This window comes from Salvelinus fontinalis, chromosome 21 (assembly GCF_029448725.1).
Source record: "Salvelinus fontinalis isolate EN_2023a chromosome 21, ASM2944872v1, whole genome shotgun sequence".
Classification (NCBI taxonomy): domain Eukaryota; kingdom Metazoa; phylum Chordata; class Actinopteri; order Salmoniformes; family Salmonidae; genus Salvelinus; species Salvelinus fontinalis.
In genome coordinates this window covers 4,154,681-4,181,660 of record NC_074685.1, presented here as the reverse complement: position 1 = coordinate 4,181,660, position 26,980 = coordinate 4,154,681, and the positions used below count along the sequence as shown (strand labels likewise).

At 46.7% G+C, this 26,980-nt stretch overlaps 1 protein-coding gene and 1 non-coding gene across 2 annotated transcripts in view; both read left to right on the top strand.

Moving 5' to 3' along the window:
* musk (muscle, skeletal, receptor tyrosine kinase) overlaps positions 1-26,980 on the top strand; it is an 87,347-nt gene that overhangs the window by 5,971 nt on the left and 54,396 nt on the right. The window contains exons 2-7 of the mRNA XM_055873604.1: positions 9,137-9,263; positions 10,743-10,894; positions 23,995-24,122; positions 24,386-24,527; positions 25,254-25,378; positions 26,591-26,750. Of these exons, the coding sequence (XP_055729579.1) occupies positions 9,137-9,263; positions 10,743-10,894; positions 23,995-24,122; positions 24,386-24,527; positions 25,254-25,378; positions 26,591-26,750 (834 nt within the window). The remainder of the gene's footprint in view (positions 1-9,136; positions 9,264-10,742; positions 10,895-23,994; positions 24,123-24,385; positions 24,528-25,253; positions 25,379-26,590; positions 26,751-26,980) is intronic.
* On the top strand, positions 26,805-26,881 carry trnaa-ggc (transfer RNA alanine (anticodon GGC)). The gene has a single exon. It is a non-coding gene; the product is annotated as a tRNA-Ala (tRNA).

Genomic DNA, 26,980 nt, shown 5'->3' with positions numbered 1-26,980 from the left:
TCAGTTTTGCACGAATGCTTCCATCAATCCACAGTTTCTGGTTAGGGAAGGATTTAATAGTCACCGTGGGTACCACATCACCGATGCACTTGTTAATAAACTCGCTCACCGAATCAGCGTATACATCAATATTATTGTCCGATGTTATACGGAACATATCCCAGTCCACGTGATCGAAGCAATCTTGAAGCATGGAATCAGATTGGTCTGACCAGCGTTGGACATGAGCACGGGCATTTCCTGTTTTAGTTTCTGTCTATAGGCTGGGAGCAACAAAATGGAGTCGTGGTCAGATTTTCCGAAAGGAGGGCGAGGGAGCGCTTTGTATGCATCGCGGAAATTAGAGTAGCAAGGATCTAGAGTGTTGCCAGCCCGGGTCATGCATTCGATATGCTGATAAAATTTAGGGAGCCTTGTTTTCAGATTAGCCTTGTTAAAATCTACCAGCTACAATAAATGCAGCCTCAGGATATGTGGTTTCCAGTTTACATAGAGTCAAATGAAGTTATTTTAGGGCCGTCGAGGTGTCTGCTTGGGGGGGGGGGAGGATATACACGACTGTGATTATAATCAAAGAGAATTCTCTTGGTAGATAATGCGGTCTAAATTTGATCATAAGGAATTCTAGGTCAGGGGAACAAGAGGACTTGAGTTCCTGTATGTTGTTATGATCACACCACGACTCGTTAAGTATAAGGCATACCCCACCCCCGCCCCTCTTCTTACCAGAGAGATGTTTGTTTCTGTCGGCGCAATGCTTGAAGAAACCGGCTGGCTGTACCTACTCTGATAACGTATCCCGAATAAGCCATGTTTCCGTGAAACAAAGAATTTTACAATCTCTGATGTCTCTCTGAAAGGCAACCCTTGATCGAATTTCATCTACCTTGTTGTCAAGAAACTGGACATTGGTGAGTAGTATAGCCGGGAGCGGTCCGCGGTGTGCCCATCTATGGAGCCTGACCAGAAGACCGCTCCGTCTGCCCCTTCTGCGACGCCATTGTTTTGGGTCGCCTACTGGGATCCGATCCATTGTCCTTGGGGGAGGTCCAAAGAGAGGATACGCTTCGGGAAAGTCGTGTTCCTGGTCGTAAATGTTGGTAAGTTGACGTTGCTCATATCTAATAATTCCTCCCGGCTGTATGTAATAAGACTTAAGATTTCCTGGGGTAACAGTGTAAGAAATAATACATAAAAAAACAAAATACTGCATAGTTACCTAAGAACACGAAGCGAGGCGTCCATCTCTGTCGGCCCCAAACAAGATGTGTTAGCGATAACGCATTTGATAATGGCAAGGATTGTGAGAGTGGAAGCCCAGCCTATCCAGCTATGACCACAGTGCCTTTTGTGCTGGTGAATTTTGTATATAGAAACATAAAAAACGATTGGTTTCCCCCCCATTTCATTTAATTTGATTAAAAACACAGCATAGCCCCCCTCCCTTAATCAAGGCTAGTTCAGCAGAGCCACAAAAGGTGGATCTTTTAGCCAACTAGCCGTTGAATAAAAGGCTTTTAAATTTTCTACTGAGAGTGAGTTGAAATGTTTTGGTGGATTTTGCCTAATGCTTTTTCATAATTCACATATCTGCATACCTAAATTCACTTGTTCCAGTAGGCAACCCATCCCCATTTTCATTGAGCGTCCCTCGTCCGATTACAAAACTATTCAGTCCTCCTATAATGCTACTCGAACATGGGAAATTATAGAATTGACAGGAGTCTAATATTTTGTATAAATGTGCGAATGTTATGCGTAAAGACATTTCGGCCTACGTGTGCGCACAGTGCCATGGCATGAGATAAACTATTTGTGATGTCATGCTTCTGACCCCAGCCAATTTAGAAATACTGCTGTTGTTTCTAATTCATATCAAGTCCACCTTAGGCTTCCCTTACCCAGGCTACTAAGGCTGGGTCCCCATAGGCTTCCCTTACCCAGGCTACTAAGGCTGGATCCCCATGGGCTTCCCTTACCCAGGCTACTAAGGCTGGATCCCCATGGGCTTCCCTTACCCAGGCTACTAAGGCTGGAACCCCATAGGCTTCCCTTACCCAGGCTACTAAGGCTGGGTCCCCATAGGATACCCTTAACCAGGCTACTAAGGCTGGAACCCCATAGGATACCCTTAACCAGGCTACTAAGGCTGGATCCCCATAGGCTTCCCTTAACCAGGCTACTAAGGCTGGGTCCCCATAGGCTTCCCTTACCCAGGCTACTAAGGCTGGGTCCCCATAGGCTTCCCTTACCCAGGCTACTAAGGCTGGGTCCCCATAGGCTTCCCTTACCCAGGCTACTAAGGCTGGGTCCCCATAGGCTTCCCTTACCCAGGCTACTAAGGCTGGATCCCCATAGGCTTCCCTTACCCAGGCTACCAAGGCTGGATCAACATTGCCTTCCCTTACCCAGGCTACCAAGGCTGGATCCCCATAGGCTACCCTTACCCAGGCTACTAAGGCTGGATCCCCATAGGCTACCCTTACCCTAGGCTACAGAGATTGGATCACCATCTGCTACCAAGGCTGGATCAACATAGGCTACCTTTACTCTAGGCTACTAAGGCTGGATCAACAGCAATGCGTCCTGTTTTTTAAATCCTGTCTTTGCAAAGCAGCCTATCCATAAAAGGTGTTTAAATTGTTATTTATCAGAGTACCTTTAATTGAAGATATACTGCACATCCTAAAATATACACACACATGCCTACCTGCATAATACATTTAGCTTGTCTGTGTTGGCCAAATGGGAATCGTCTGTGTTGGCCAAATGGGATTCGTCTGTGTTGGCCAAATGGGATTCGTCTGTGGTGGCCAAATGGGATTCGTCTGTGGTGGCCAAATGTTACCCGTCTGTGTTGGCCAAATGTTACCCGTCTGTGTTGGCCAAATGTTATCCATCTGTGTTGGCCAAATGGGAACCGTCTGTGTTGGCCAAATGGGAACCGTCTGTGTTGGCCAAATGTTATCCGTCTGTGGTGGCCAAATGGGAACAGTCTGTGTTGGCCAAATGTTATCCGTCTGTGTTGGCCAAATGTTATCCGTCTGTGTTGGCCAAATGGGAACCGTCTGTGGTGGCCAAATGGGAACCGTCTGTGTTGGCCAAATGTTATCCGTCTGTGGTGGCCAAATGTGAGCCTTCTGTGGTGGCCAAATGGGAACAGTCTGTGTTGGCCAAATGTTATCCGTCTGTGTTGGCCAAATGGGAACAGTCTGTGTTGGCCAAATGGGAATCGTCTGTGTTGGCCAATTGGGAACAGTCTGTGTTGGCCAAATGGGAATCGTCTGTGTTGGCCAAATGTTATCCGTCTGTGTTGGCCAAATGGGAATCGTCTGTGTTGGCCAAATGTTATCCGTCTGTGTTGGCCAAATGGGAACAGTCTGTGTTGGCCAAATGGGAATCGTCTGTGTTGGCCAAATGTTATCCGTCTGTGTTGGCCAAATGTTATCCGTCTGTGTTGGCCAAATGTTATCCATCTGTGTTGGCCAAATATTATCCGTTTGTGTTGGCCAAATGGGAACAGTCTGTGTTGGCCAAATGGGAATCGTCTGTGTTGGCCAAATGTTATCCGTCTGTGTTGGCCAAATGGGAACAGTCTGTGTTGGCCAAATGGGAATCGTCTGTGTTGGCCAAATGGGAACAGTCTGTGTTGGCCAAATGGGAACAGTCTGTGTTGGCCAAATGGGAACAGTCTGTGTTGGCCAAATGGGAACAGTCTGTGTTGGCCAAATGTTATCCGTCTGTGTTGGCCAAATGTTATCCGTCTGTGTTGGCCAAATGTTATCCGTCTGTGTTGGCCAAATGGGAACAGTCTGTGTTGGACAAATGGGAACCGTCTGTGTTGGCCAAATGGGAATCGTCTGTGTTGGCCAAATGTTATCCGTCTGTGTTGGCCAAATGGGAACAGTCTGTGTTGGCCAAATGGGAATCGTCTGTGTTGGCCAATTGGGAACAGTCTGTGTTGGCCAAATGGGAATCGTCTGTGTTGGCCAAATGTTATCCGTCTGTGTTGGCCAAATGGGAATCGTCTGTGTTGGCCAAATGTTATCCGTCTGTGTTGGCCAAATGGGAACAGTCTGTGTTGGCCAAATGGGAATCGTCTGTGTTGGCCAAATGTTATCCGTCTGTGTTGGCCAAAAGTTATCCGTCTGTGTTGGCCAAATGTTATCCATCTGTGTTGGCCAAATATTATCCGTTTGTGTTGGCCAAATGGGAACAGTCTGTGTTGGCCAAATGGGAATCGTCTGTGTTGGCCAAATGTTATCCGTCTGTGTTGGCCAAATGGGAACAGTCTGTGTTGGCCAAATGGGAATCGTCTGTGTTGGCCAAATGGGAACAGTCTGTGTTGGCCAAATGGGAACAGTCTGTGTTGGCCAAATGGGAACAGTCTGTGTTGGCCAAATGGGAACAGTCTGTGTTGGCCAAATGTTATCCGTCTGTGTTGGCCAAATGTTATCCGTCTGTGTTGGCCAAATGTTATCCGTCTGTGTTGGCCAAATGGGAACAGTCTGTGTTGGACAAATGGGAACCGTCTGTGTTGGCCAAATGGGAATCGTCTGTGTTGGCCAAATGTTATCCATCTGTGTTGGCCAATTGGGAACAGTCTGTGTTGGGCAAATGGGCATCGTCTGTTTTGGCCAAATGGGAATCGTCTGTGTTGGCCAAATGGGCATCGTCTGTTTTGGCCAAATGGGAATCGTCTGTGTTGGCCAAATGTTATCCGTCTGTGTTGGCCAAATGGGAACAGTCTGTGTTAGCCAAATGGGAATCGTCTGTGTTGGCCAAATGTTATCCATCTGTGTTGGCCAAATGGGAACCGTCTGTGTTGGCCAAATGGGAACCGTCTGTGTTGGCCAAATGGGAATCGTCTGTGTTGGCCAAATGTTATCCGTCTGTGTTGGCCAAATGGGAATCGTCTGTGTTGGCCAAATGGTATCCGTCTGTGGTGGCCAAATGTGAGCCGTCTGTGTTGGCCAAATGGGAACAGTCTGTGTTGGCCAAATGGGAACAGTCTGTGTTGGCCAAATGGGAACAGTCTGTGTTGGCCAAATGGGAATCGTCTGTGTTGGCCAAATGTTATCCGTCTGTTGTGGCCAAATGTTACCCGTCTGTGTTGGCCAAATGGGAACCGTCTGTGTTGGCCAAATGTTATCCGTCTGTGTTGGCCAAATGGGAATCGTCTGTGTTGGCCAAATGTGAACCGCCTGTGTTGGCCAAATGGGAATGCGTCCATGCAAGGGTAACCGGTGTGAAATGACAAGCTAGTTAGCAGCACGAGCTAGTAAAGTTTCAATCGGTGACATCATTTGCTCGGAGACTTTAAAGTAGTTGTGTCCCTTTCTCTGCCGCGTCTTTTGTGGAGTGAAAAGTAACACTGTTTCGTGGGTGACTGTTGTCGATGTGTTCAGAGGGTACCTGGATCGATCCAAGGGTGAGGCAAGGCGAGGGACAGAAGCAACACTGTTACAAATGTTTGGGAAACATTTGGTTTGAACATCCAGCTGTGACTGTGGCTGTGTGGCTTCGTGGCTTCGTGGCTGTGTGGCTGTGTGGCATCATTGTACAGAGGAGATACACTGCATTCGGAAAGTATTCAGACCACATGCTGTCACCACCATGCTTCACCTTGGGGATGGTGTGAAGTTTCCTCCAAACGTGACGCTTGGCATTCAGGCCAAAAAGTTCAATATTGGTTTCATCAGACCAGAGAACCTTGTATCTCTTACATAGGGCGAGAGTCTTTATGTGCCTTTTTTATATCACCTCTATTTAACCAGGTAGGCCAGTTGAAAACAAGTTCTCATTTAGAACTGCAACCAGGCCAAGATCAAGCAAAGCACTGCGACAAAAACACAGAGTTACACATAAACAAACATACAGTCAATAACACAATAGAACAATCTATGTACAGTGTGTGCAAATGTAGAAGAATAGGGAGGTAAGGCAAGAAATAGGCCATAGAGGCGAAATAATTACAATTTATCATTAACACTGGAGTGATGATGTGCAGATGATGTACGAGTAGAGATACTGGGATGCAAAAGAGCAAGAGGATAAATAGCAATATGGGGATGAGGTAGTTGGGTGTGCTATTTACAGATGGGCTGTGTACAGGTACAGTGATCGGTAAGCTGCTCTGATAGCTGATGCTTAAAGTTAGAGAGGGAGCTATAAGTCTCAAGCTTCAGTGCTTTTTGCAATTTGTTCCAGTCATTGGCAGCAGAGAACTCGAAGGAAAGGCGGCCAAAGGATATGTTGGCTTTGGGGATGACCAGTGAAATATACCTGCTGGAGCGCATGCTACGGGTGGGTGTTGCTATGGTGAGCAGTGAGCTGAGATAAGGCGGTAGCTTTACCTAGCAAAGACTTATAGATGACCTGGAGCCAGTGGGTTTGGCCACGAATATGTTGTGAGGGCCAGCCAACGAGAGCATACAGGTCGCAGTGGTGGGTAGTATATGGGGCTTTGGTGGCAAAACGGATGGCACTGTGATAGACCACATCAAGTTTGCTGAGTAGAGTGTTAGAGGCTGTTTTGGTAAATGACATCGCTAAGTCAAGGATCGGTAGGATGGTCAGTTTTACGAGGGAACGTTTGGCAGCATGAGTGAAGGAGACTTTGTTGTGAAATAGGAAGCCGATTCTAGATTTAATTTGGGATTGGAGATGCTTAACGTGATTCTGGAAGGAGAGTTGTAGATGTCCACGTATACTAAGTCAGAACCGTCCAGAGTGGTGATGCTAGTCGGGCGGGCGGGTGCGGGTAGAGGAAACAATCGGTTGAAGAGAATGCATTTAGTTTTACTTGCATTTAAAAGCAGTTGGAGGCCACGTAAGGAGTGTTGTATGGCATTGAAGCTCGTTTAGATGTTGGTTAACACAGTGTGCAACAAAGAAGTGCCAGATGTATACAGAATGTATACCTCTGCATAGAGGTGGATCAGAGAAACACCAGCAGCAAGAGCGACATCATTGATGTATACAGATGAAAGAGTCAGCCCGAGATTTGAATCCTGTGGCACCCCCATAGAGACTGCCAGAGGCCCGGACAACAGACCCTCCGTTTTGACACACTGAACTCTATCTGAGAAGTAGTTGGTAAACCAGGCGAGGCAGTCATTTGAGAACCAAGGCTGTTGAGTCTTCCGATAAGAATGCGGTGATTGACAGTCGAAAGCCTTGGCCAGGTCGATGAAGACGGCTGCACAGTATTGTCTTTTATAGATGGAGGTTATGAAATCGTTTAGAACCTTGAGCGTGGCTAAGGTGCACCCGTGACCGGCTCGGGAAAAACAGATCGAAATGGTCGGTGATCTGTTTGTTAACTTGGCTCTCGAAGATTTTAGAAAGGCAGGGTAGGATAGATATAGGTCTGTAGCAGTTTGGGTCTAGAGTGTCTCCCCCTTTGAAGAGGGGGATGACCGCGGCAGCTTTCCAATCTTTGGGGGATCTCAGACGATAAGAAAGAGAGGTTGAACAGGCTAGTAATAGGGGTTGCAGAATTTTCGGCGGATAATTTTAGAAAGGGAGGGTCCAGATTGTCCAGCCCGGATGATTTGTACGATCCAGATTTTGCATCTCTTTCAGAACATCAGCGGTTTAGATTTGGATGAAGGAGAAGCGGGAGGGGGGGGGGGGGGACTTGGGAAAGTTGCTGCAGGGGGTGCAGAGCTGTTGGCGGGGTAGGGGTAGCCAGGTGGAAAGCATGGCCATACAGAAGGTACAGAGGAGATAGTGGAGAGAGTAGGTTACAGAGGAGATATTTAGCTGCCATCATTGAAGTCGTTGTAGGCTCTTCAGCCCAAGACTCCTAAACAGTAAAAGTGATATGCAAATTTAATGGAATGTAACCAATTTAAACAGTCACGCGCACCACCCTGCTGGAGACAGAGTCATGTCATGTCATGTAGCCTTATGTCATGTGTTCTGTCCCCAGCTCCTCGCATCACAACCCTGCTGGAGACAGAGTCATGTCATGTCATGTCATGTAGCCTTATGTCATGTGTTCTGTCCCCAGTTCCTCGCATCACAACCCTGCTGGAGACAGAGTCATGTCATGTCATGTCATGTAGCCTTATGTCATGTGTTCTGTCCGCAGCTCCTCGCATCACAACCCTGCTGGAGACAGAGTCATGTCATGTCATGTCATGTAGCCTTATGTCATGTGTTCTGTCCCCAGCTCCTCGCATCACCACCCTGCTGGAGACAGAGTCATGTCATGTCATGTCATGTAGCCTTATGTCATATGTTCTGTCCCCAGCTCCTCGCATCACCACCCTGCTGGAGACAGAGTCATGTCATGTCATGTCATGTAGCCTTATGTCATGTGTTCTGTCCCCAGCTCCTCGCATCACAACCCTGCTGGAGACAGAGTCATGTCATGTCATGTCATGTCATGTAGCCTTATGTCATATGTTCTGTCCCCAGCTCCTCGCATCACAACCCTGCTGGAGACAGAGTCATGTCATGTCATGTCATGTAGCCTTATGTCATGTGTTCTGTCCCCAGCTCCTCGCATCACCACCCTGCTGGAGACAGAGTCATGTCATGTCATGTCATGTAGCCTTATGTCATGTGTTCTGTCCCCAGTTCCTCGCATCACAACCCTGCTGGAGACAGAGTCATGTCATGTCATGTCATGTAGCCTTATGTGTTCTGTCCCCAGCTCCTCGCATCACAACCCTGCTGGAGTCATGTCATTTCATGTCATGTAGCCTTATGTCATGTGTTCTGTCCCCAGCTCCTCGCATCACAACCCTGCTGGAGACAGAGTCATGTTATGTCATGTCATCTTATGTCATGTGTTCTGTCCCCAGCAACTCGCATCACAACCCTGCTGGAGACAGAGTCATGTCATGTCATGTCATGTAGCCTTATGTTTATGTGTTCTGTCCCCAGCTCCTCGCATCACAACCCTGCTGGAGACAGAGTCATGTCATGTCATGTAGCCTTATGTCATGTGTTCTGTCCCCAGTTCCTCGCATCACAACCCTGCTGGAGACAGAGTCATGTCATGTCATGTCATGTAGCCTTATGTCATGTGTTCTGTCCCCAGCAACTCGCATCACAACCCTGCTGGAGACAGAGTCATGTCATGTCATGTCATGTAGCTTTATGTCATGTGTTCTGTCCCCAGCTCCTCGCATCACCACCCTGCTGGAGACCTTGGACATCCTGTTGGATCACAACGCCACGTTCATCTGTGAAGTTGACTCCCGACCGCCAGCTGATGTCACGTGGACACGGAACAACCACCCAATCCCGTGAGAGCACTTAACAAAATTGGAAACATTAGACAACCTTGTCTGGTACATTTGAGTAATTTAAACAGACTTTAAATTGTATGATCGGTCATTACAGAGGCTTTTGGTGAGTTTTATGAAGTTTAATTCATTCAGGTCCCAGCTTTATGTGTCTTTATCCAGATACTATGACTATGATTACAATGATTCGTGTCTATTCTTTCCCTAATGCTCTCCAGATACTATGATTCTGTTTCCTGTTTCATCCAGATACTATGATTTTGTTTCCTGTTTCATCCAGAGACTATGATTCTGTTTCCTGTTTCATCCAGCTACTATGATTCTGTTTCCTGTTTCATCCAGATACTATGATTCTGTTTCCTGTTTCATCCAGCTACTATGATTCTGTTTCCTGTTTCATCCAGATACTATGATTCTGTTTCCTGTTTCATCCAGATACTAGGATTCTGTTTCCTGTTTCATCCAGCTACTATGATTCTGTTTCCTGTTTCATCCAGCTACTATGATTCTGTTTCCTGTTTGATCCAGCTACTATGATTCTGTTTCCTGTTTCATCCAGCTACTATGATTCTGTTTCCTGTTTCATCCAGCTACTATGATTCTGTTTCCTGTTTCATCCAGATACTATGATTCTGTTTCCTGTTTCATCCAGATACTATGATTCTGTTTCCTGTTTCATCCAGATACTATGATTCTGTTTCCTGTTTCATCCAGATACTATGATTCTGTTTCCTGTTTCATCCAGATACTATGATTCTGTTTCCTGTTTCATCCAGCTACTATGATTCTGTTTCCTGTTTCATCCAGATACTATGATTCTGTTTCCTGTTTCATCCAGATACTATGATTCTGTTTCCTGTTTCATCCAGATACTATGATTCTGTTTCCTGTTTCATCCAGATACTATGATTCTGTTTCCTGTTTCATCCAGATACTATGATTCTGTTTCCTGTTTCATCCAGATACTATGATTCTGTTTCCTGTTTCATCCAGATACTATGATTCTGTTTCCTGTTTCATCCAGATACTATGATTCTGTTTCCTGTTTCATCCAGATACTATGATTCTGTTTCCTGTTTCATCCAGATACTATGATTCTGTTTCCTGTTTCATCCAGATACTATGATTCTGTTTCCTGTTTCATCCAGATACTATGATTCTGTTTCCTGTTTCATCCAGATACTATGATTCTGTTTCCTGTTTCATCCAGATACTATGATTCTGTTTCCTGTTTCATCCAGATACTATGATTCTGTTTCCAGATACTATGATTCTGTTTCCTGTTTCATCCAGATACTATGATTCTGTTTCCTGTTTCATCCAGATACTATGATTCTGTTTCCTGTTTCATCCAGATACTATGATTCTGTTTCCTGTTTCATCCAGATACTATGATTCTGTTTCCTGTTTCATCCAGATACTATGATTCTGTTTCCGGTTTCATCCAGATACTATGATTCTGTTTCCTGTTTCATCCAGATACTATGACTCCCGCTACACGACCAGGGAGAATGGCCAGATGCTATTGATCCCCAACGTCAGAGAGTCTGATAACGGGGAGTACTGCTGTGTTGCTAACAACGGTATCGGAGAGCCGGCCAAGAGCTGCGGAGCCCTGCAGCTCAAAATGAGTATGGGAAAGGGGAAGGGGGATATCTAGTCAGTTGGAAAGGGAAAGGGGGATACCTAGTCAGTTGGAAAGGGGGATATCTAGTCAGTTGTAAAGGGAAAGGGGATATCTAGTCAGTTGTAAAGGGGGATACCTAGTCAGTTGGAAAGGGGGATATCTAGTCAGTTGGAAAGGGGGATACCTAGTCAGTTGGAAAGGGGGATATCTAGTCAGTTGGAAAGGGAAAGGGGGATACCTAGTCAGTTGGAAAGGGAAAGGGGGATACCTAGTCAGTTGTAAAGGGAAAGGGGATATCTAGTCAGTTGGAAAGGGAAAGGGGGATACCTAGTCAGTTGGAAAGGGGGATACCTAGTCAGTTGGAAAGGGGGATACCTAGTCAGTTGGAAAGGGAAAGGGGGATACCTAGTCAGTTGGAAAGGGGGATACCTAGTCAGTTGTAAAGGGAAAGGGGGATATCTAGTCAGTTGGAAAGGGAAAGGGGGATACCTAGTCAGTTGGAAAGGGGGATACCTAGTCAGTTGGAAAGGGGGATACCTAGTCAGTTGGAAAGGGGGATACCTAGTCAGTTGGAAAGGGAAAGGGGAAGGGGGATATCTAGTCAGTTGTAAAGGGAAAGGGGGATACCTAGTCAGTTGGAAAGGGGGATACCTAGTCAGTTGGAAAGGGGGATACCTAGTCAGTTGGAAAGGGAAAGGGGAAGGGGGATATCTAGTCAGTTGTAAAGGGGGATACCTAGTCAGTTGGAAAGGGGGATATCTAGTCAGTTGGAAAGGGAAAGGGGAAGGGGGATATCTAGTCAGTTGTAAAGGGGGATACCTAGTCAGTTGGAAAGGGGGATATCTAGTCAGTTGGAAAGGGAAAGGGGAAGGGGGATATCTAGTCAGTTGTAAAGGGAAAGGGGAAGGGAGATACCTAGTCAGTTGGAAAGGGGGATACCTAGTCAGTTGGAAAGGGGGATACCTAGTCAGTTGGAAAGGGAAAGGGGGATACCTAGTCAGTTGGAAAGGGGGATACCTAGTCAGTTGGAAAGGGAAAGGGGGATACCTAGTCAGTTGGAAAGGGGGATACCTAGTCAGTTGGAAAGGGGGATACCTAGTCAGTTGGAAAGGGGGATACCTAGTCAGTTGGAAAGGGGGATACCTAGTCAGTTGGAAAGGGAAAGGGGGGATACCTAGTCAGTTGGAAAGGGGGATACCTAGTCAGTTGGAAAGGGGGATACCTAGTCAGTTGGAAAGGGAAAGGGGGATACCTAGTCAGTTGGAAAGGGAAAGGGGGATACCTAGTCAGTTGGAAAGGGGGATATCTAGTCAGTTGTAAAGGGAAAGGGGGATATCTAGTCAGTTGGAAGGGGAAAGGGGGATACCTAGTCAGTTGGAAAGGGAAAGGGGGATATCTAGTCAGTTGGAAAGGGGGATATCTAGTCAGTTGGAAAGGGGGATATCTAGTCAGTTGGAAAGGGAAAGGGGGATATCTAGTCAGTTGGAAGGGGAAAGGGGGATACCTAGTCAGTTGGAAAGGGAAAGGGGGATATCTAGTCAGTTGGAAAGGGGGATATCTAGTCAGTTGGAAAGGGGGATACCTAGTCAGTTGGAAAGGGGGATACCTAGTCAGTTGGAAAGGGGGATACCTAGTCAGTTGGAAAGGGAAAGGGGGATATCTAGTCAGTTGTAAAGGGAAAGGGGGATATCTAGTCAGTTGGAAAGGGAAAGGGGGATACCTAGTCAGTTGGAAAGGGAAAGGGGGATATCTAGTCAGTTGGAAAGGGGGATACCTAGTCAGTTGGAAAGGGGGATATCTAGTCAGTTGGAAAGGGGGATACCTAGTCAGTTGGAAAGGGGGATACCTAGTCAGTTGGAAAGGGAAAGGGGGATATCTAGTCAGTTGGAAAGGGGGATACCTAGTCAGTTGGAAAGGGGGATACCTAGTCAGTTGGAAAGGGGGATACCTAGTCAGTTGGAAAGGGGGATACCTAGTCAGTTGGAAAGGGAAAGGGGGGATACCTAGTCAGTTGGAAAGGGGGATACCTAGTCAGTTGGAAAGGGGGATACCTAGTCAGTTGGAAAGGGAAAGAGGGATACCTAGTCAGTTGGAAAGGGGGATACCTAGTCAGTTGGAAAGGGAAAGGGGAAGGGAGATACCTAGTCAGTTGGAAAGGGGGATACCTAGTCAGTTGGAAAGGGGGATATCTAGTCAGTTGTAAAGGGAAAGGGGAAGGGAGATACCTAGTCAGTTGGAAAGGGGGATACCTAGTCAGTTGGAAAGGGGGATACCTAGTCAGTTGGAAAGGGAAAGGGGAAGGGGGATATCTAGTCAGTTGGAAAGGGGGATACCTAGTCAGTTGGAAAGGGAAAGGGGATATCTAGTCAGTTGGAAAGGGAAAGGGGGATACCTAGTCAGTTGGAAAGGGGGATACCTAGTCAGTTGGAAAGGGAAAGGGGGATACCTAGTCAGTTGGAAAGGGGGATACCTAGTCAGTTGGAAAGGGAAAGGGGAAGGGAGATACCTAGTCAGTTGGAAAGGGGGATACCTAGTCAGTTGGAAAGGGAAAGGGGGATACCTAGTCAGTTGGAAAGGGGGATACCTAGTCAGTTGGAAAGGGAAAGGGGAAGGGAGATACCTAGTCAGTTGGAAAGGGGGATACCTAGTCAGTTGGAAAGGGAAAGGGGATATCTAGTCAGTTGGAAAGGGAAAGGGGGATACCTAGTCAGTTGGAAAGGGGGATACCTAGTCAGTTGGAAAGGGAAAGGGGGATACCTAGTCAGTTGGAAAGGGGGATACCTAGTCAGTTGGAAAGGGAAAGGGGAAGGGAGATACCTAGTCAGTTGGAAAGGGGGATACCTAGTCAGTTGGAAAGGGGATATCTAGTCAGTTGGAAAGGGAAAGGGGAAGGGAGATACCTAGTCAGTTGGAAAGGGGGATATCTAGTCAGTTGGAAAGGGAAAGGGGATATCTAGTCAGTTGGAAAGGGAAAGGGGGATACCTAGTCAGTTGGAAAGGGGATATCTAGTCAGTTGGAAAGGGAAAGGGGGATACCTAGTCAGTTGGAAAGGGGGATATCTAGTCAGTTGGAAAGGGAAAGGGGGATACCTAGTCAGTTGTAAAGGGGGATATCTAGTCAGTTGGAAAGGGAAAGGGGGATACCTAGTCAGTTGGAAAGGGGGATACCTAGTCAGTTGTAAAGGGAAAGGGGGATACCTAGTCAGTTGTAAAGGGAAAGGGGGATACCTAGTCAGTTGTAAAGGGAAAGGGGGATATCTAGTCAGTTGGAAAGGGAAAGGGGGATACCTAGTCAGTTGGAAAGGGAAAGGGGGATACCTAGTCAGTTGGAAAGGGAAAGGGGGATACCTAGTCAGTTGGAAAGGGAAAGGGGGATATCTAGTCAGTTGTAAAGGGAAAGGGGGATATCTAGTCAGTTGTAAAGGGAAAGGGGGATACCTAGTCAGTTGGAAAGGGAAAGGGGGATACCTAGTCAGTTGTAAAGGGAAAGGGGGATACCTAGTCAGTTGGAAAGGGGGATACCTAGTCAGTTGGAAAGGGGGATACCTAGTCAGTTGGAAAGGGGGATACCTAGTCAGTTGTAAAGGGAAAGGGGGATACCTAGTCAGTTGTAAAGGGGAAGGGGGATATCTAGTCAGTTGTAAAGGGAAAGGGGGATATCTAGTCAGTTGTAAAGGGGAAGGGGGATATCTAGTCAGTTGGAAAGGGGGATACCTAGTCAGTTGGAAAGGGAAAGGGGGATATCTAGTCAGTTGGAAAGGGGGATACCTAGTCAGTTGGAAAGGGGGATACCTAGTCAGTTGGAAAGGGGGATACCTAGTCAGTTGGAAAGGGGGATACCTAGTCAGTTGGAAAGGGGGATACCTAGTCAGTTGGAAAGGGGGATACCTAGTCAGTTGGAAAGGGGGATACCTAGTCAGTTGTAAAGGGAAAGGGGGATACCTAGTCAGTTGTAAAGGGGAAGGGGGATATCTAGTCAGTTGTAAAGGGAAAGGGGGATATCTAGTCAGTTGTAAAGGGGAAGGGGGATACCTAGTCAGTTGGAAAGGGGGATACCTAGTCAGTTGTAAAGGGAAAGGGGGATACCTAGTCAGTTGGAAAGGGGGATACCTAGTCAGTTGGAAAGGGAAAGGGGGATATCTAGTCAGTTGTAAAGGGAAAGGGGGATACCTAGTCAGTTGGAAAGGGGGATACCTAGTCAGTTGGAAAGGGGGATACCTAGTCAGTTGGAAAGGGAAAGGGGGATATCTAGTCAGTTGTAAAGGGAAAGGGGATATCTAGTCAGTTGTAAAGGGAAAGGGGGATACCTAGTCAGTTGGAAAGGGGGATACCTAGTCAGTTGGAAAGGGAAAGGGGAAGGGGGATATCTAGTCAGTTGGAAAGGGAGATACCTAGTCAGTTGGAAAGGGAAAGGGGAAGGGGGATATCTAGTCAGTTGGAAAGGGGGATACCTAGTCAGTTGGAAAGGGGGATATCTAGTCAGTTGGAAAGGGGGATACCTAGTCAGTTGGAAAGGGGGATATCTAGTCAGTTGGAAAGGGGGATACCTAGTCAGTTGGAAAGGGAAAGGGGGATACCTAGTCAGTTGGAAAGGGAAAGGGGATATCTAGTCAGTTGGAAAGGGGGATATCTAGTCAGTTGGAAAGGGGGATACCTAGTCAGTTGGAAAGGGAAAGGGGGATACCTAGTCAGTTGGAAAGGGAAAGGGGGATACCTAGTCAGTTGGAAAGGGAAAGGGGGATATCTAGTCAGTTGGAAAGGGGGATACCTAGTCAGTTGGAAAGGGAAAGGGGGATATCTAGTCAGTTGTAAAGGGAAAGGGGGATATCTAGTCAGTTGTAAAGGGAAAGGGGGATACCTAGTCAGTTGGAAAGGGGGATACCTAGTCAGTTGGAAAGGGAAAGGGGAAGGGGGATATCTAGTCAGTTGGAAAGGGAGATACCTAGTCAGTTGGAAAGGGAAAGGGGAAGGGGGATATCTAGTCAGTTGGAAAGGGAGATACCTAGTCAGTTGGAAAGGGGGATACCTAGTCAGTTGGAAAGGGAAAGGGGGATACCTAGTCAGTTGGAAAGGGGGATACCTAGTCAGTTGGAAAGGGGAAGGGGGATATCTAGTCAGTTGTAAAGGGAAAGGGGGATACCTAGTCAGTTGGAAAGGGGGATACCTAGTCAGTTGGAAAGGGGGATACCTAGTCAGTTGGAAAGGGAAAGGGGGATACCTAGTCAGTTGGAAAGGGGGATACCTAGTCAGTTGGAAAGGGAAAGGGGGATACCTAGTGAGTTGGAAAGGGAAAGGGGGATACCTAGTGAGTTGGAAAGGGAAAGGGGGATACCTAGTGAGTTGGAAAGGGAAAGGGGGATACCTAGTCAGTTGGAAAGGGGAAGGGGGATATCTAGTCAGTTGGAAAGGGAAAGGGGGATACCTAGTCAGTTGGAAAGGGAAAGGGGGATACCTAGTCAGTTGGAAAGGGGAAGGGGGATATCTAGTCAGTTGTAAAGGGAAAGGGGGATACCTAGTCAGTTGGAAAGGGAAAGGGGGATATCTAGTCAGTTGTAAAGGGAAAGGGGAAAGGAGAGATATCTAGTCAGTTGTAAAGGGGAAGGGGGATATCTAGTCAGTTGGAAAGGGGGATACCTAGTCAGTTGGAAAGGGGGATACCTAGTCAGTTGGAAAGGGGGATACCTAGTCAGTTGGAAAGGGGGATACCTAGTCAGTTGGAAAGGGGGATACCTAGTCAGTTGGAAAGGGAAAGGGGGATATCTAGTCAGTTGTAAAGGGAAAGGGGGATATCTAGTCAGTTGGAAAGGGAAAGGGGGATATCTAGTCAGTTGTAAAGGGGAAGGGGGATATCTAGTCAGTTGGAAAGGGAAAGGGGGATATCTAGTCAGTTGTAAAGGGAAAGGGGGATACCTAGTCAGTTGGAAAGGGGGATATCTAGTCAGTTGTAAAGGGAAAGGGGGATACCTAGTCAGATGGAAAGGGAAAGGGGGATATCTAGTCAGTTGGAAAGGGGGATACCTAGTCAGTTGTAAAGGGAAAGGGGGATACCTAGTCAGATGGAAAGGGAAAGGGGGATACCTAGTCAGTTGGAAAGGGAAAGGAGGATACCTAGTCAGTTGGAAAGGGGGATATCTAGTCAGTTGGAAAGGGAAAGGGGGATATCTAGTCAGTTGGAAAGGGAAAGGGGGATACCTAGTCAGTTGGAAAGGGAAAGGGGGATACCTAGTCAGTTGGAAAGGGAAAGGGGGATATCTAGTCAGTTGTAAAGGGAAAGGGGGATATCTAGTCAGTTGTAAAGGGAAAGGGGGATACCTAGTCAGTTGTAAAGGGAAAGGGGGATACCTAGTCAGTTGGAAAGGGAAAGGGGGATACCTAGTCAGTTGGAAAGGGAAAGGGGGATACCTAGTCAGTTGGAAAGGGAAAGGGGGATACCTAGTCAGTTGGAAAGGGGGATACCTAGTCAGTTGGAAAGGGGGATACCTAGTCAGTTGGAAAGGGGGATACCTAGTCAGTTGGAAAGGGAAAGGGGGATACCTAGTCAGTTGGAAAGGGAAAGGGGGATACCTAGTCAGTTGGAAAGGGGGATACCTAGTCAGTTGGAAAGGGGGATACCTAGTCAGTTGGAAAGGGGGATACCTAGTCAGTTGGAAAGGGGGATACCTAGTCAGTTGGAAAGGGAAAGGGGGATACCTAGTCAGTTGGAAAGGGGGATATCTAGTCAGTTGGAAAGGGGGACACCTAGTCAGTTGGAAAGGGAAAGGGGGATACCTAGTCAGTTGGAAAGGGGGATACCTAGTCAGTTGGAAAGGGAAAGGGGGATACCTAGTCAGTTGGAAAGGGAAAGGGGGATACCTAGTCAGTTGGAAAGGGGGATACCTAGTCAGTTGGAAAGGGGGATACCTAGTCAGTTGGAAAGGGAAAGGGGATATCTAGTCAGTTGGAAAGGGGGATACCTAGTCAGTTGTAAAGGGGGATACCTAGTCAGCTGGAAAGGGAAAGGGGGATATCTAGTCAGTTGGAAAGGGAAAGGGGGATACCTAGTCAGTTGTAAAGGGGGATATCTAGTCAGTTGGAAAGGGAAAGGGGGATACCTAGTCAGTTGGAAAGGGGGATACCTAGTCAGTTGTAAAGGGGGATACCTAGTCAGTTGGAAAGGGAAAGGGGGATATCTAGTCAGCTGGAAAGGGAAAGGGGGATATCTAGTCAGTTGGAAAGGGAAAGGGGGATATCTAGTCAGTTGGAAAGGGAAAGGGGGATACCTAGTCAGTTGGAAAGGGAAAGGGGGATACCTAGTCAGTTGGAAAGGGAAAGGGGGATATCTAGTCAGTTGGAAAGGGAAAGGGGGATACCTAGTCAGTTGGAAAGGGAAAGGGGGATATCTAGTCAGTTGTAAAGGGGGATATCTAGTCAGTTGGAAAGGGAAAGGGGGATACCTAGTCAGTTGGAAAGGGGGATACCTAGTCAGTTGGAAAGGGAAAGGGGGATACCTAGTCAGTTGGAAAGGGAAAGGGGGATACCTAGTCAGTTGGAAAGGGAAAGGGGGATACCTAGTCAGTTGGAAAGGGAAAGGGGGATATCTAGTCAGTTGGAAAGGGAAAGGGGGATATCTAGTCAGTTGGAAAGGGAAAGGGGGATACCTAGTCAGTTGTAAAGGGAAAGGGGGATATCTAGTCAGTTGTAAAGGGAAAGGGGGATATCTAGTCAGTTGGAAAGGGAAAGGGGGATACCTAGTCAGTTGGAAAGGGAAAGGGGGATACCTAGTCAGTTGGAAAGGGAAAGGGGGATACCTAGTCAGTTGGAAAGGGAAAGGGGATATCTAGTCAGTTGTAAAGGGGAAGGGGGATACCTAGTCAGTTGTAAAGGGAAAGGGGGATACCTAGTCAGTTGGAAAGGGAAAGGGGGATATCTAGTCAGTTGGAAAGGGGGATACCTAGTCAGTTGGAAAGGGAAAGGGGGATACCTAGTCAGTTGTAAAGGGGAAGGGGGATATCTAGTCAGTTGGAAAGGGGGATACCTAGTCAGTTGGAAAGGGGAAGGGGGATATCTAGTCAGTTGGAAAGGGAAAGGGGGATACCTAGTCAGTTGTAAAGGGAAAGGGGGATATCTAGTCAGTTGGAAAGGGGGATACCTAGTCAGTTGGAAAGGGGGATACCTAGTCAGTTGGAAAGGGAAAGGGGGATACCTAGTCAGTTGTAAAGGGGAAGGGGGATATCTAGTCAGTTGGAAAGGGGGATACCTAGTCAGTTGTAAAGGGGAAGGGGGATATCTAGTCAGTTGTAAAGGGAAAGGGGGATATCTAGTCAGTTGTAAAGGGGAAGGGGGATACCTAGTCAGTTGTAAAGTTAAAGGGGGATATCTAGTCAGTTGGAAAGGGAAAGGGGGATACCTAGTCAGTTGGAAAGGGAAAGGGGGATACCTAGTCAGTTGGAAAGGGAAAGGGGGATATCTAGTCAGTTGGAAAGGGAAAGGGGGATACCTAGTCAGTTGGAAAGGGAAAGGGGGATACCTAGTCAGTTGGAAAGGGAAAGGGGGATACCTAGTCAGTTGGAAAGGGGGATACCTAGTCAGTTGGAAAGGGAAAGGGGGATATCTAGTCAGTTGGAAAGGGAAAGGGGGATACCTAGTCAGTTGGAAAGGGAAAGGGGGATATCTAGTCAGTTGGAAAGGGAAAGGGGGATATCTAGTCAGTTGGAAGGGGAAAGGGGGATACCTAGTCAGTTGGAAAGGGAAAGGGGGATACCTAGTCAGTTGGAAAGGGAAAGGGGGATACCTAGTCAGTTGGAAAGGGAAAGGGGGATACCTAGTCAGTTGTAAAGGAAAAGGGGGATACCTAGTCAGTTGGAAAGGGGGATACCTAGTCAGTTGGAAAGGGAAAGGGGATATCTAGTCAGTTGGAAAGGGGGATACCTAGTCAGTTGGAAAGGGAAAGGGGGATATCTAGTCAGTTGTAAAGGGGAAGGGGGATACCTAGTCAGTTGGAAAGGGAAAGGGGGATACCTAGTCAGTTGGAAAGGGGGATACCTAGTCAGTTGTAAAGGGAAAGGGGGATACCTAGTCAGTTGGAAAGGGAAAGGGGGATACCTAGTCAGTTGTAAAGGGGAAGGGGGATATCTAGTCAGTTGGAAAGGGGGATATCTAGTCAGTTGTAAAGGGAAAGGGGATATCTAGTCAGTTGGAAAGGGGGATATCTAGTCAGTTGTAAAGGGAAAGGGGGATACCTAGTCAGTTGGAAAGGGAAAGGGGGATATCTAGTCAGTTGTAAAGGGGAAGGGGGATACCTAGTCAGTTGGAAAGGGGGATACCTAGTCAGTTGGAAAGGGAAAGGGGGATACCTAGTCAGTTGGAAAGGGAAAGGGGGATATCTAGTCAGTTGTAAAGGGAAAGGGGGATACCTAGTCAGTTGTAAAGGGAAAGGGGGATACCTAGTCAGTTGGAAAGGGAAAGGGGGATACCTAGTCAGTTGGAAAGGGAAAGGGGGATATCTAGTCAGTTGTAAAGGGAAAGGGGGATACCTAGTCAGTTGTAAAGGGGAAGGGGGATATCTAGTCAGTTGTAAAGGGAAAGGGGGATACCTAGTCAGTTGGAAAGGGAAAGGGGGATATCTAGTCAGTTGGAAAGGGAAAGGGGGATATCTAGTCAGTTGTAAAGGGGAAGGGGGATATCTAGTCAGTTGGAAAGGGGGATATCTAGTCAGTTGTAAAGGGGAAGGGGGATACCTAGTCAGTTGGAAAGGGAAAGGGGGATACCTAGTCAGTTGGAAAGGGAAGGGGGATATCTAGTCAGTTGGAAAGGAAAGGGGGATACCTAGTCAGTTGGAAAGGGGGATACCTAGTCAGTTGGAAAGGGAAAGGGGGATACCTAGTCAGTTGTAAAGGGAAAGGGGGATACCTAGTCAGTTGGAAAGGGAAAGGGGGATATCTAGTCAGTTGGAAAGGGAAAGGGGGATATCTAGTCAGTTGGAAAGGGAAAGGGGGATATCTAGTCAGTTGGAAAGGGGGATACCTAGTCAGTTGGAAAGGGGGATACCTAGTCAGTTGGAAAGGGGGATACCTAGTCAGTTGGAAAGGGGGATACCTAGTCAGTTGTAAAGGGAAAGGGGGATACCTAGTCAGTTGTAAAGGGAAAGGGGGATATCTAGTCAGTTGGAAAGGGGGATACCTAGTGAGTTGGAAAGGGGAAGGGGGATACCTAGTCAGTTGGAAAGGGGGATACCTAGTCAGTTGGAAAGGGAAAGGGGGATATCTAGTCAGTTGGAAAGGGGGATACCTAGTCAGTTGGAAAGGGAAAGGGGGATACCTAGTCAGTTGGAAAGGGGGATACCTAGTCAGTTGGAAAGGGGGATACCTAGTCAGTTGTAAAGGGGGATATCTAGTCAGTTGGAAAGGGAAAGGGGGATATCTAGTCAGTTGGAAAGGGAAAGGGGGATATCTAGTCAGTTGGAAAGGGGGATACCTAGTCAGTTGTAAAGGGAAAGGGGGATACCTAGTCAGATGGAAAGGGAAAGGGGGATACCTAGTCAGTTGGAAAGGGGGATACCTAGTCAGTTGGAAAGGGGGATACCTAGTCAGTTGGAAAGGGGGATACCTAGTCAGTTGGAAAGGGGGATACCTAGTCAGTTGGAAAGGGGGATACCTAGTCAGTTGGAAAGGGGGATACCTAGTCAGTTGGAAAGGGGGATACCTAGTCAGTTGGAAAGGGGGATACCTAGTCAGTTGGAAAGGGGGATACCTAGTCAGTTGGAAAGGGGGATACCTAGTCAGTTGGAAAGGGAAAGGGGGATACCTAGTCAGTTGGAAAGGGAAAGGGGATATCTAGTCAGTTGGAAAGGGAAAGGGGATATCTAGTCAGTTGGAAAGGGAAAGGGGGATACCTAGTCAGTTGGAAAGGGAAAGGGGGATACCTAGTCAGTTGGAAAGGGAAAGGGGGATACCTAGTCAGTTGGAAAGGGGGATACCTAGTCAGTTGGAAAGGGAAAGGGGGATACCTAGTCAGTTGGAAAGGGAAAGGGGGATACCTAGTCAGTTGGAAAGGGAAAGGGGGATACCTAGTCAGTTGGAAAGGGAAAGGGGGATACCTAGTCAGTTGGAAAGGGAAAGGGGGATACCTAGTCAGTTGGAAAGGGAAAGGGGGATACCTAGTCAGTTGTAAAGGGAAAGGGGGATACCTAGTCAGTTGGAAAGGGAAAGGGGGATACCTAGTCAGTTGTAAAGGGAAAGGGGATACCTAGTCAGTTGGAAAGGGAAAGGGGATATCTAGTCAGTTGTAAAGGGAAAGGGGGATACCTAGTCAGTTGGAAAGGGAAAGGGGGATACCTAGTCAGTTGTAAAGGGAAAGGGGGATACCTAGTCAGTTGGAAAGGGAAAGGGGATACCTAGTCAGTTGTAAAGGGAAAGGGGATACCTAGTCAGTTGGAAAGGGGGATACCTAGTCAGTTGGAAAGGGAAAGGGGGATACCTAGTCAGTTGGAAAGGGAAAGGGGGATACCTAGTCAGTTGGAAAGGGAAAGGGGGATACCTAGTCAGTTGGAAAGGGGGATACCTAGTCAGTTGTAAAGGGAAAGGGGGATACCTAGTCAGTTGTAAAGGGGGATACCTAGTCAGTTGGAAAGGGAAAGGGGGATACCTAGTCAGTTGGAAAGGGGGATACCTAGTCAGTTGGAAAGGGAAAGGAGAATATCTCTAGCTTCAACAGAAGGATTCTGAAAGGCATTTTTTTTAATAAAAGCTCATTAGATTTCCACAGAGGCACAAACATCAACTACATGAAGTATTCCTCTAAATAGGAGCAGGGTGTCATTTGAAACTCAACAGTGTTCGAAACGAGATTATTCTAGAAGTCTCATAATAGCCTGTACAGGACCTCTAAAGTCTAAACCAACTATGTTTAACTTCTCTGGGAATGTTGGCCAAAATCCAGGGAAAATGCAGAACGCCAAATTCAAATAAAATGATGTAAAAATCAAACTTTCATTAAGTCACACAAGTAAGATACCAAATTTAAGATACACTCATGAATCCAGCCAATATGTCAGATTTCAAAAAGGCTTTTCGGCGAAAGCATAAGATACCATTATCTGATGATAGCACAATGTCAACAAGAGAGTGAAGCATATTTCAACCCTGCAGGCGCGACACAAAACGCAGATATAAAATATAAATCATGCCTTACCTTTGACGAGATTCTTTTTTTGGCACTCCAATATGTCCCATAAACATCACAAATGGTCCTTTTGTTCAATTAATTCCTTCCATATATATCCAAAATGTCAATTTATTTGGCGCGTTTGATCCAGAAATAAACATCTTCCAATTTGCGCAATGTCACTACAAAGCAACTCAAAAAGTACCTGTAAACTTTGCCAAAACATTTCAAACTACTTTTGTAATACAACTTAAGGTATTTTTAAACGTTAATAATCGATCAAATTGCAGAAGGGTCTATCTGTTTTCAATACAGGAGGACAACAAACTAACGCTACTTTTCTAGTCTTGCGCAACTCTCAAACAGTACACATAATGTTACTCTCATTCAAGATGGCCGTACTTCTTCATTGCACAAAGGAATAACCTCAACCAATTTCCAAAGACTGGTGACATCCAGTGGAAGCGGTAGGAACTGCAAACAAGTCCCTTAGAAATCTAGTATCCCACTGAAACCTCATTGAACAGACGGTGACCACAAAAAAAAAGAATCTGAATGGTTAGTCCTCGGGGTTTTGCCTGCTACATAAGTTCTGTTGTACTCACAGACATGATTCAAACCGTTTTAGAAACTTCAGAGTTTCTATCCAAATCTACTAATAATATGCATATCTTATATTCTGGGGATGAGTAGAAGGAAGTTGAAATTGGGCACGCTATTTATCCAAAAGTGAAAATGCTGCCCCCTATCCCGAAGAGGTTTTAACATAATCTTGCCCAATCTTATTGTCCTTGTCAATCACACTGGTGTGAACTCTACAATATGTCAAGCTTGCTGATTTTACGCCAGTGAACTAAAGATGCCTTCAATGCTTCAGATTGTTCTCCTTCAAACAGTATTAGGGAGAAGGATAGTCTGCAATGATGCCACATTGATTAATCAGCAACTATGTTCTTCCTCCAGAGCCGCAGATAAAAAGACACCCCACCAACATGACGCTACTGATTGAGTCCAAGGCCGTGTTGCCCTGTGTGACGCTAGGAAACCCCAAACCAGACATCTCCTGGATCAAAGATGATGCTCTTATGACGGTACCTCTTATTTTCAATCAGCAATGCCGGTTTGTTGTGAGGACGGTATACTATATGAGCAAACTACTCAAACATCGAATGTAGAATACTCTGCAGGAATTTCACATATTGACAATTGTGACAGAACACTAGAAGGTTCTAGACTACGCCACCCATTGAATTGATATCAAGTGGATCTTCCAAACAGAAGTCGTCAACTGAATAACGATAACAGCTTTGTTCTTAGACACTCAATTCACTTTCAGAATCAATACTCCCAACAGGTGAGTGATCGGATCACGATTCTGGATTATGGCGCTCTGAAGATCCATAACATCAAGAAGGAAGATGCGGGGCAGTACCGCTGTGTGGCCAAGAACAGCTTCGGGATCGCCTTCTCCAAACCAGTCACCATAGAAGTACAGGGTAAGTCCTAGAGCCTTCTCCAAACCAGTCACCATAGAAGTACAGGGTAAGTCCTAGAGCCTTCTCCAAACCAGTCACCATAGAAGTACAGGGTAAGTCCTAGAGCCTTCTCCAAACCAGTCACCATAGAAGTACAGGGTAAGTCCTAGAGCCTTCTCCAAACCAGTCACCATAGAAGTACAGGGTAAGTCCTAGAGCCTTCTCCAAACCAGTCACCATAGAAGTACAGGGTAAGTCCTAGAGCCTTCTCCAAACCAGTCACCATAGAAGTACAGGGTAAGTCCTAGAGCCTTCTCCAAACCAGTCACCATAGAAGTACAGGGTAAGTCCTAGAGCCTTCTCCAAACCAGTCACCATAGAAGTACAGGGTAAGTCCTAGAGTCTTCCTCAAACCAGTCTCCATAGAAGTACAGGGCAAGTCCTAGAGTTTTCTCCAAACCAGTCTCCATAGAAGTACAGAGTAAGTCTTATATCATTCCTCAAACCAGTCTCCATAGAAGTACAGGGTAAGTCCTAGAGTCTTCCTCAAACCAGTCTCCATAGAAGTACAGGGCAAGTCCTAGAGCCTTCTCCAAACCGGTCTCCATAGAAGTACAGGGCAAGTCCTAGTAAGGCTGGTGGACCCACAACAGAGGACTCTGAAATACCTCATGTTAATCAAAGCAGCCTAATATCAACATATAACTCATAATGTTTCTAACCGATATGTTTTGATGTTTCCTCCAGCCCCAGCCCGGATCCTCAGGGTCCCCAAGGATAAGAGAGTGACCTTTGGTAGCGAGGTCTCTCTGGAGTGTAACGCCACTGGAAACCCTATCCCCGCCATCACATGGTTGGAGAACGGAAATACCGTGAGTACTATTCTCCATGGTTGGAGAACGGAAATACTGTGAGTACTGCTCTCCATGGTTGGAGAACGGAAATACCGTGAGTACTGCTCTCCATGGTTGGAGAACAGAAATACTGTGAGTACTATTCTCCATGGTTGGAGAACGGAAATACCGTGAGTACTGCTCTCCATGGTTGGAGAACGGAAATACCGTGAGTACTGCTCTCCATGGTTGGAGAACGGGAATACCGTGAGTACTGCTCTCCGTGGTTGGAGAACGGGAATACCGTGAGTACTGCTCTCCATGGTTGGAGAACGGGAATACTGTGAGTACTATTCTCCATGGTTGGAGAACGGGAATACCGTGAGTACTGCTCTCCATGGTTGGAGAACGGTAGTACCGTGAGTACTGCTCTCCGTGGTTGGAGAACGGGAATACCGTGAGTACTGCTCTCCGGATATACTGCTCTTTCTACTTCTCATAAGCTTACTCTTCTTCCTCTTCTCTGTGTGTTGTGAATACATAAAAGCATAGGGTTTTGGGGGATATGAGCAGGCATAGCCTCAGCCAGCCCAAAGTCTAAGAGATCTGGCTTGTGTTCCTGAAGCATCTTAGAGAAAGGGTACTAACGAATTGCAAAAATCACTGAATCTGGAGTCTAATATCGCCCTCACTGACTTTAAGCACCAGTTGTCAGAGCAGCTTACCGATCATTGCACCTGTACATACCCCATCTGTAAATAGCCCACCCAACTACCTCATTCCCATATTGTTCTTTTTAATTTGTTTGCTATTTTTCACCCCATTATCTCTACTTATTTACTTTTCTGCTCTTAGGCACACCAGTATCTCTACTTGCACATCATCATCTGCACATCTATCACTCCAGTGTTAATCTGCTAAATTGTAATTACTTCGCTACTATGGCCTATGTATTGCCTTACCTCCCTAATCTTACTACATTAAATAAAGGTGAAATATAAAATAAAATAGGGGAGGTCAGGCTCATGGGAATAGATGGGAAGTTATCAACAACATCAAACACATGGTTTCCATGTGCTCCGTTCCAGACACTATGAGTCATCCTCCCCTCAGCAGCCTCCTCTGACACACACACACACACACACACACACACACACACACACACACACACACACACACACACACACACACACACACACACACACACACACAGTCCTCTAAAGTGTATCTTATCTTCTGTTATTCCATCAGGTTCCGGGTGGCTCTGTGGAGGAGACGTTAGTAGGAGAGGTGATTCTGTCTGTACTACACATCACGGTGACTAAACCTGCCCGCTACACCTGTCTAGCCTCCAACAGACACAGCGCTGGGGCTAAGTCCGCCAAATCTTCAGCCGGAGTCACTGTCCAAGGTAGGCCCTTGAATGCCACCCTACTGCCTATCAGCCTCTATATCTGGTATATCGGGTCCCGTGTGGCTCAGTTGGTAGAGCATGGCGCTGGCAACGCCAGGGTTGTGGGTTCATTTCCCACGGGGGGACCAGGGTTCAATTCCCATGGGGGGACCAGGGTTCAAATCCCACGGGGCGACCAGGATGAATATGTATGAACTTTCCAATTTGTAATTCGCTCTGGATAAGAG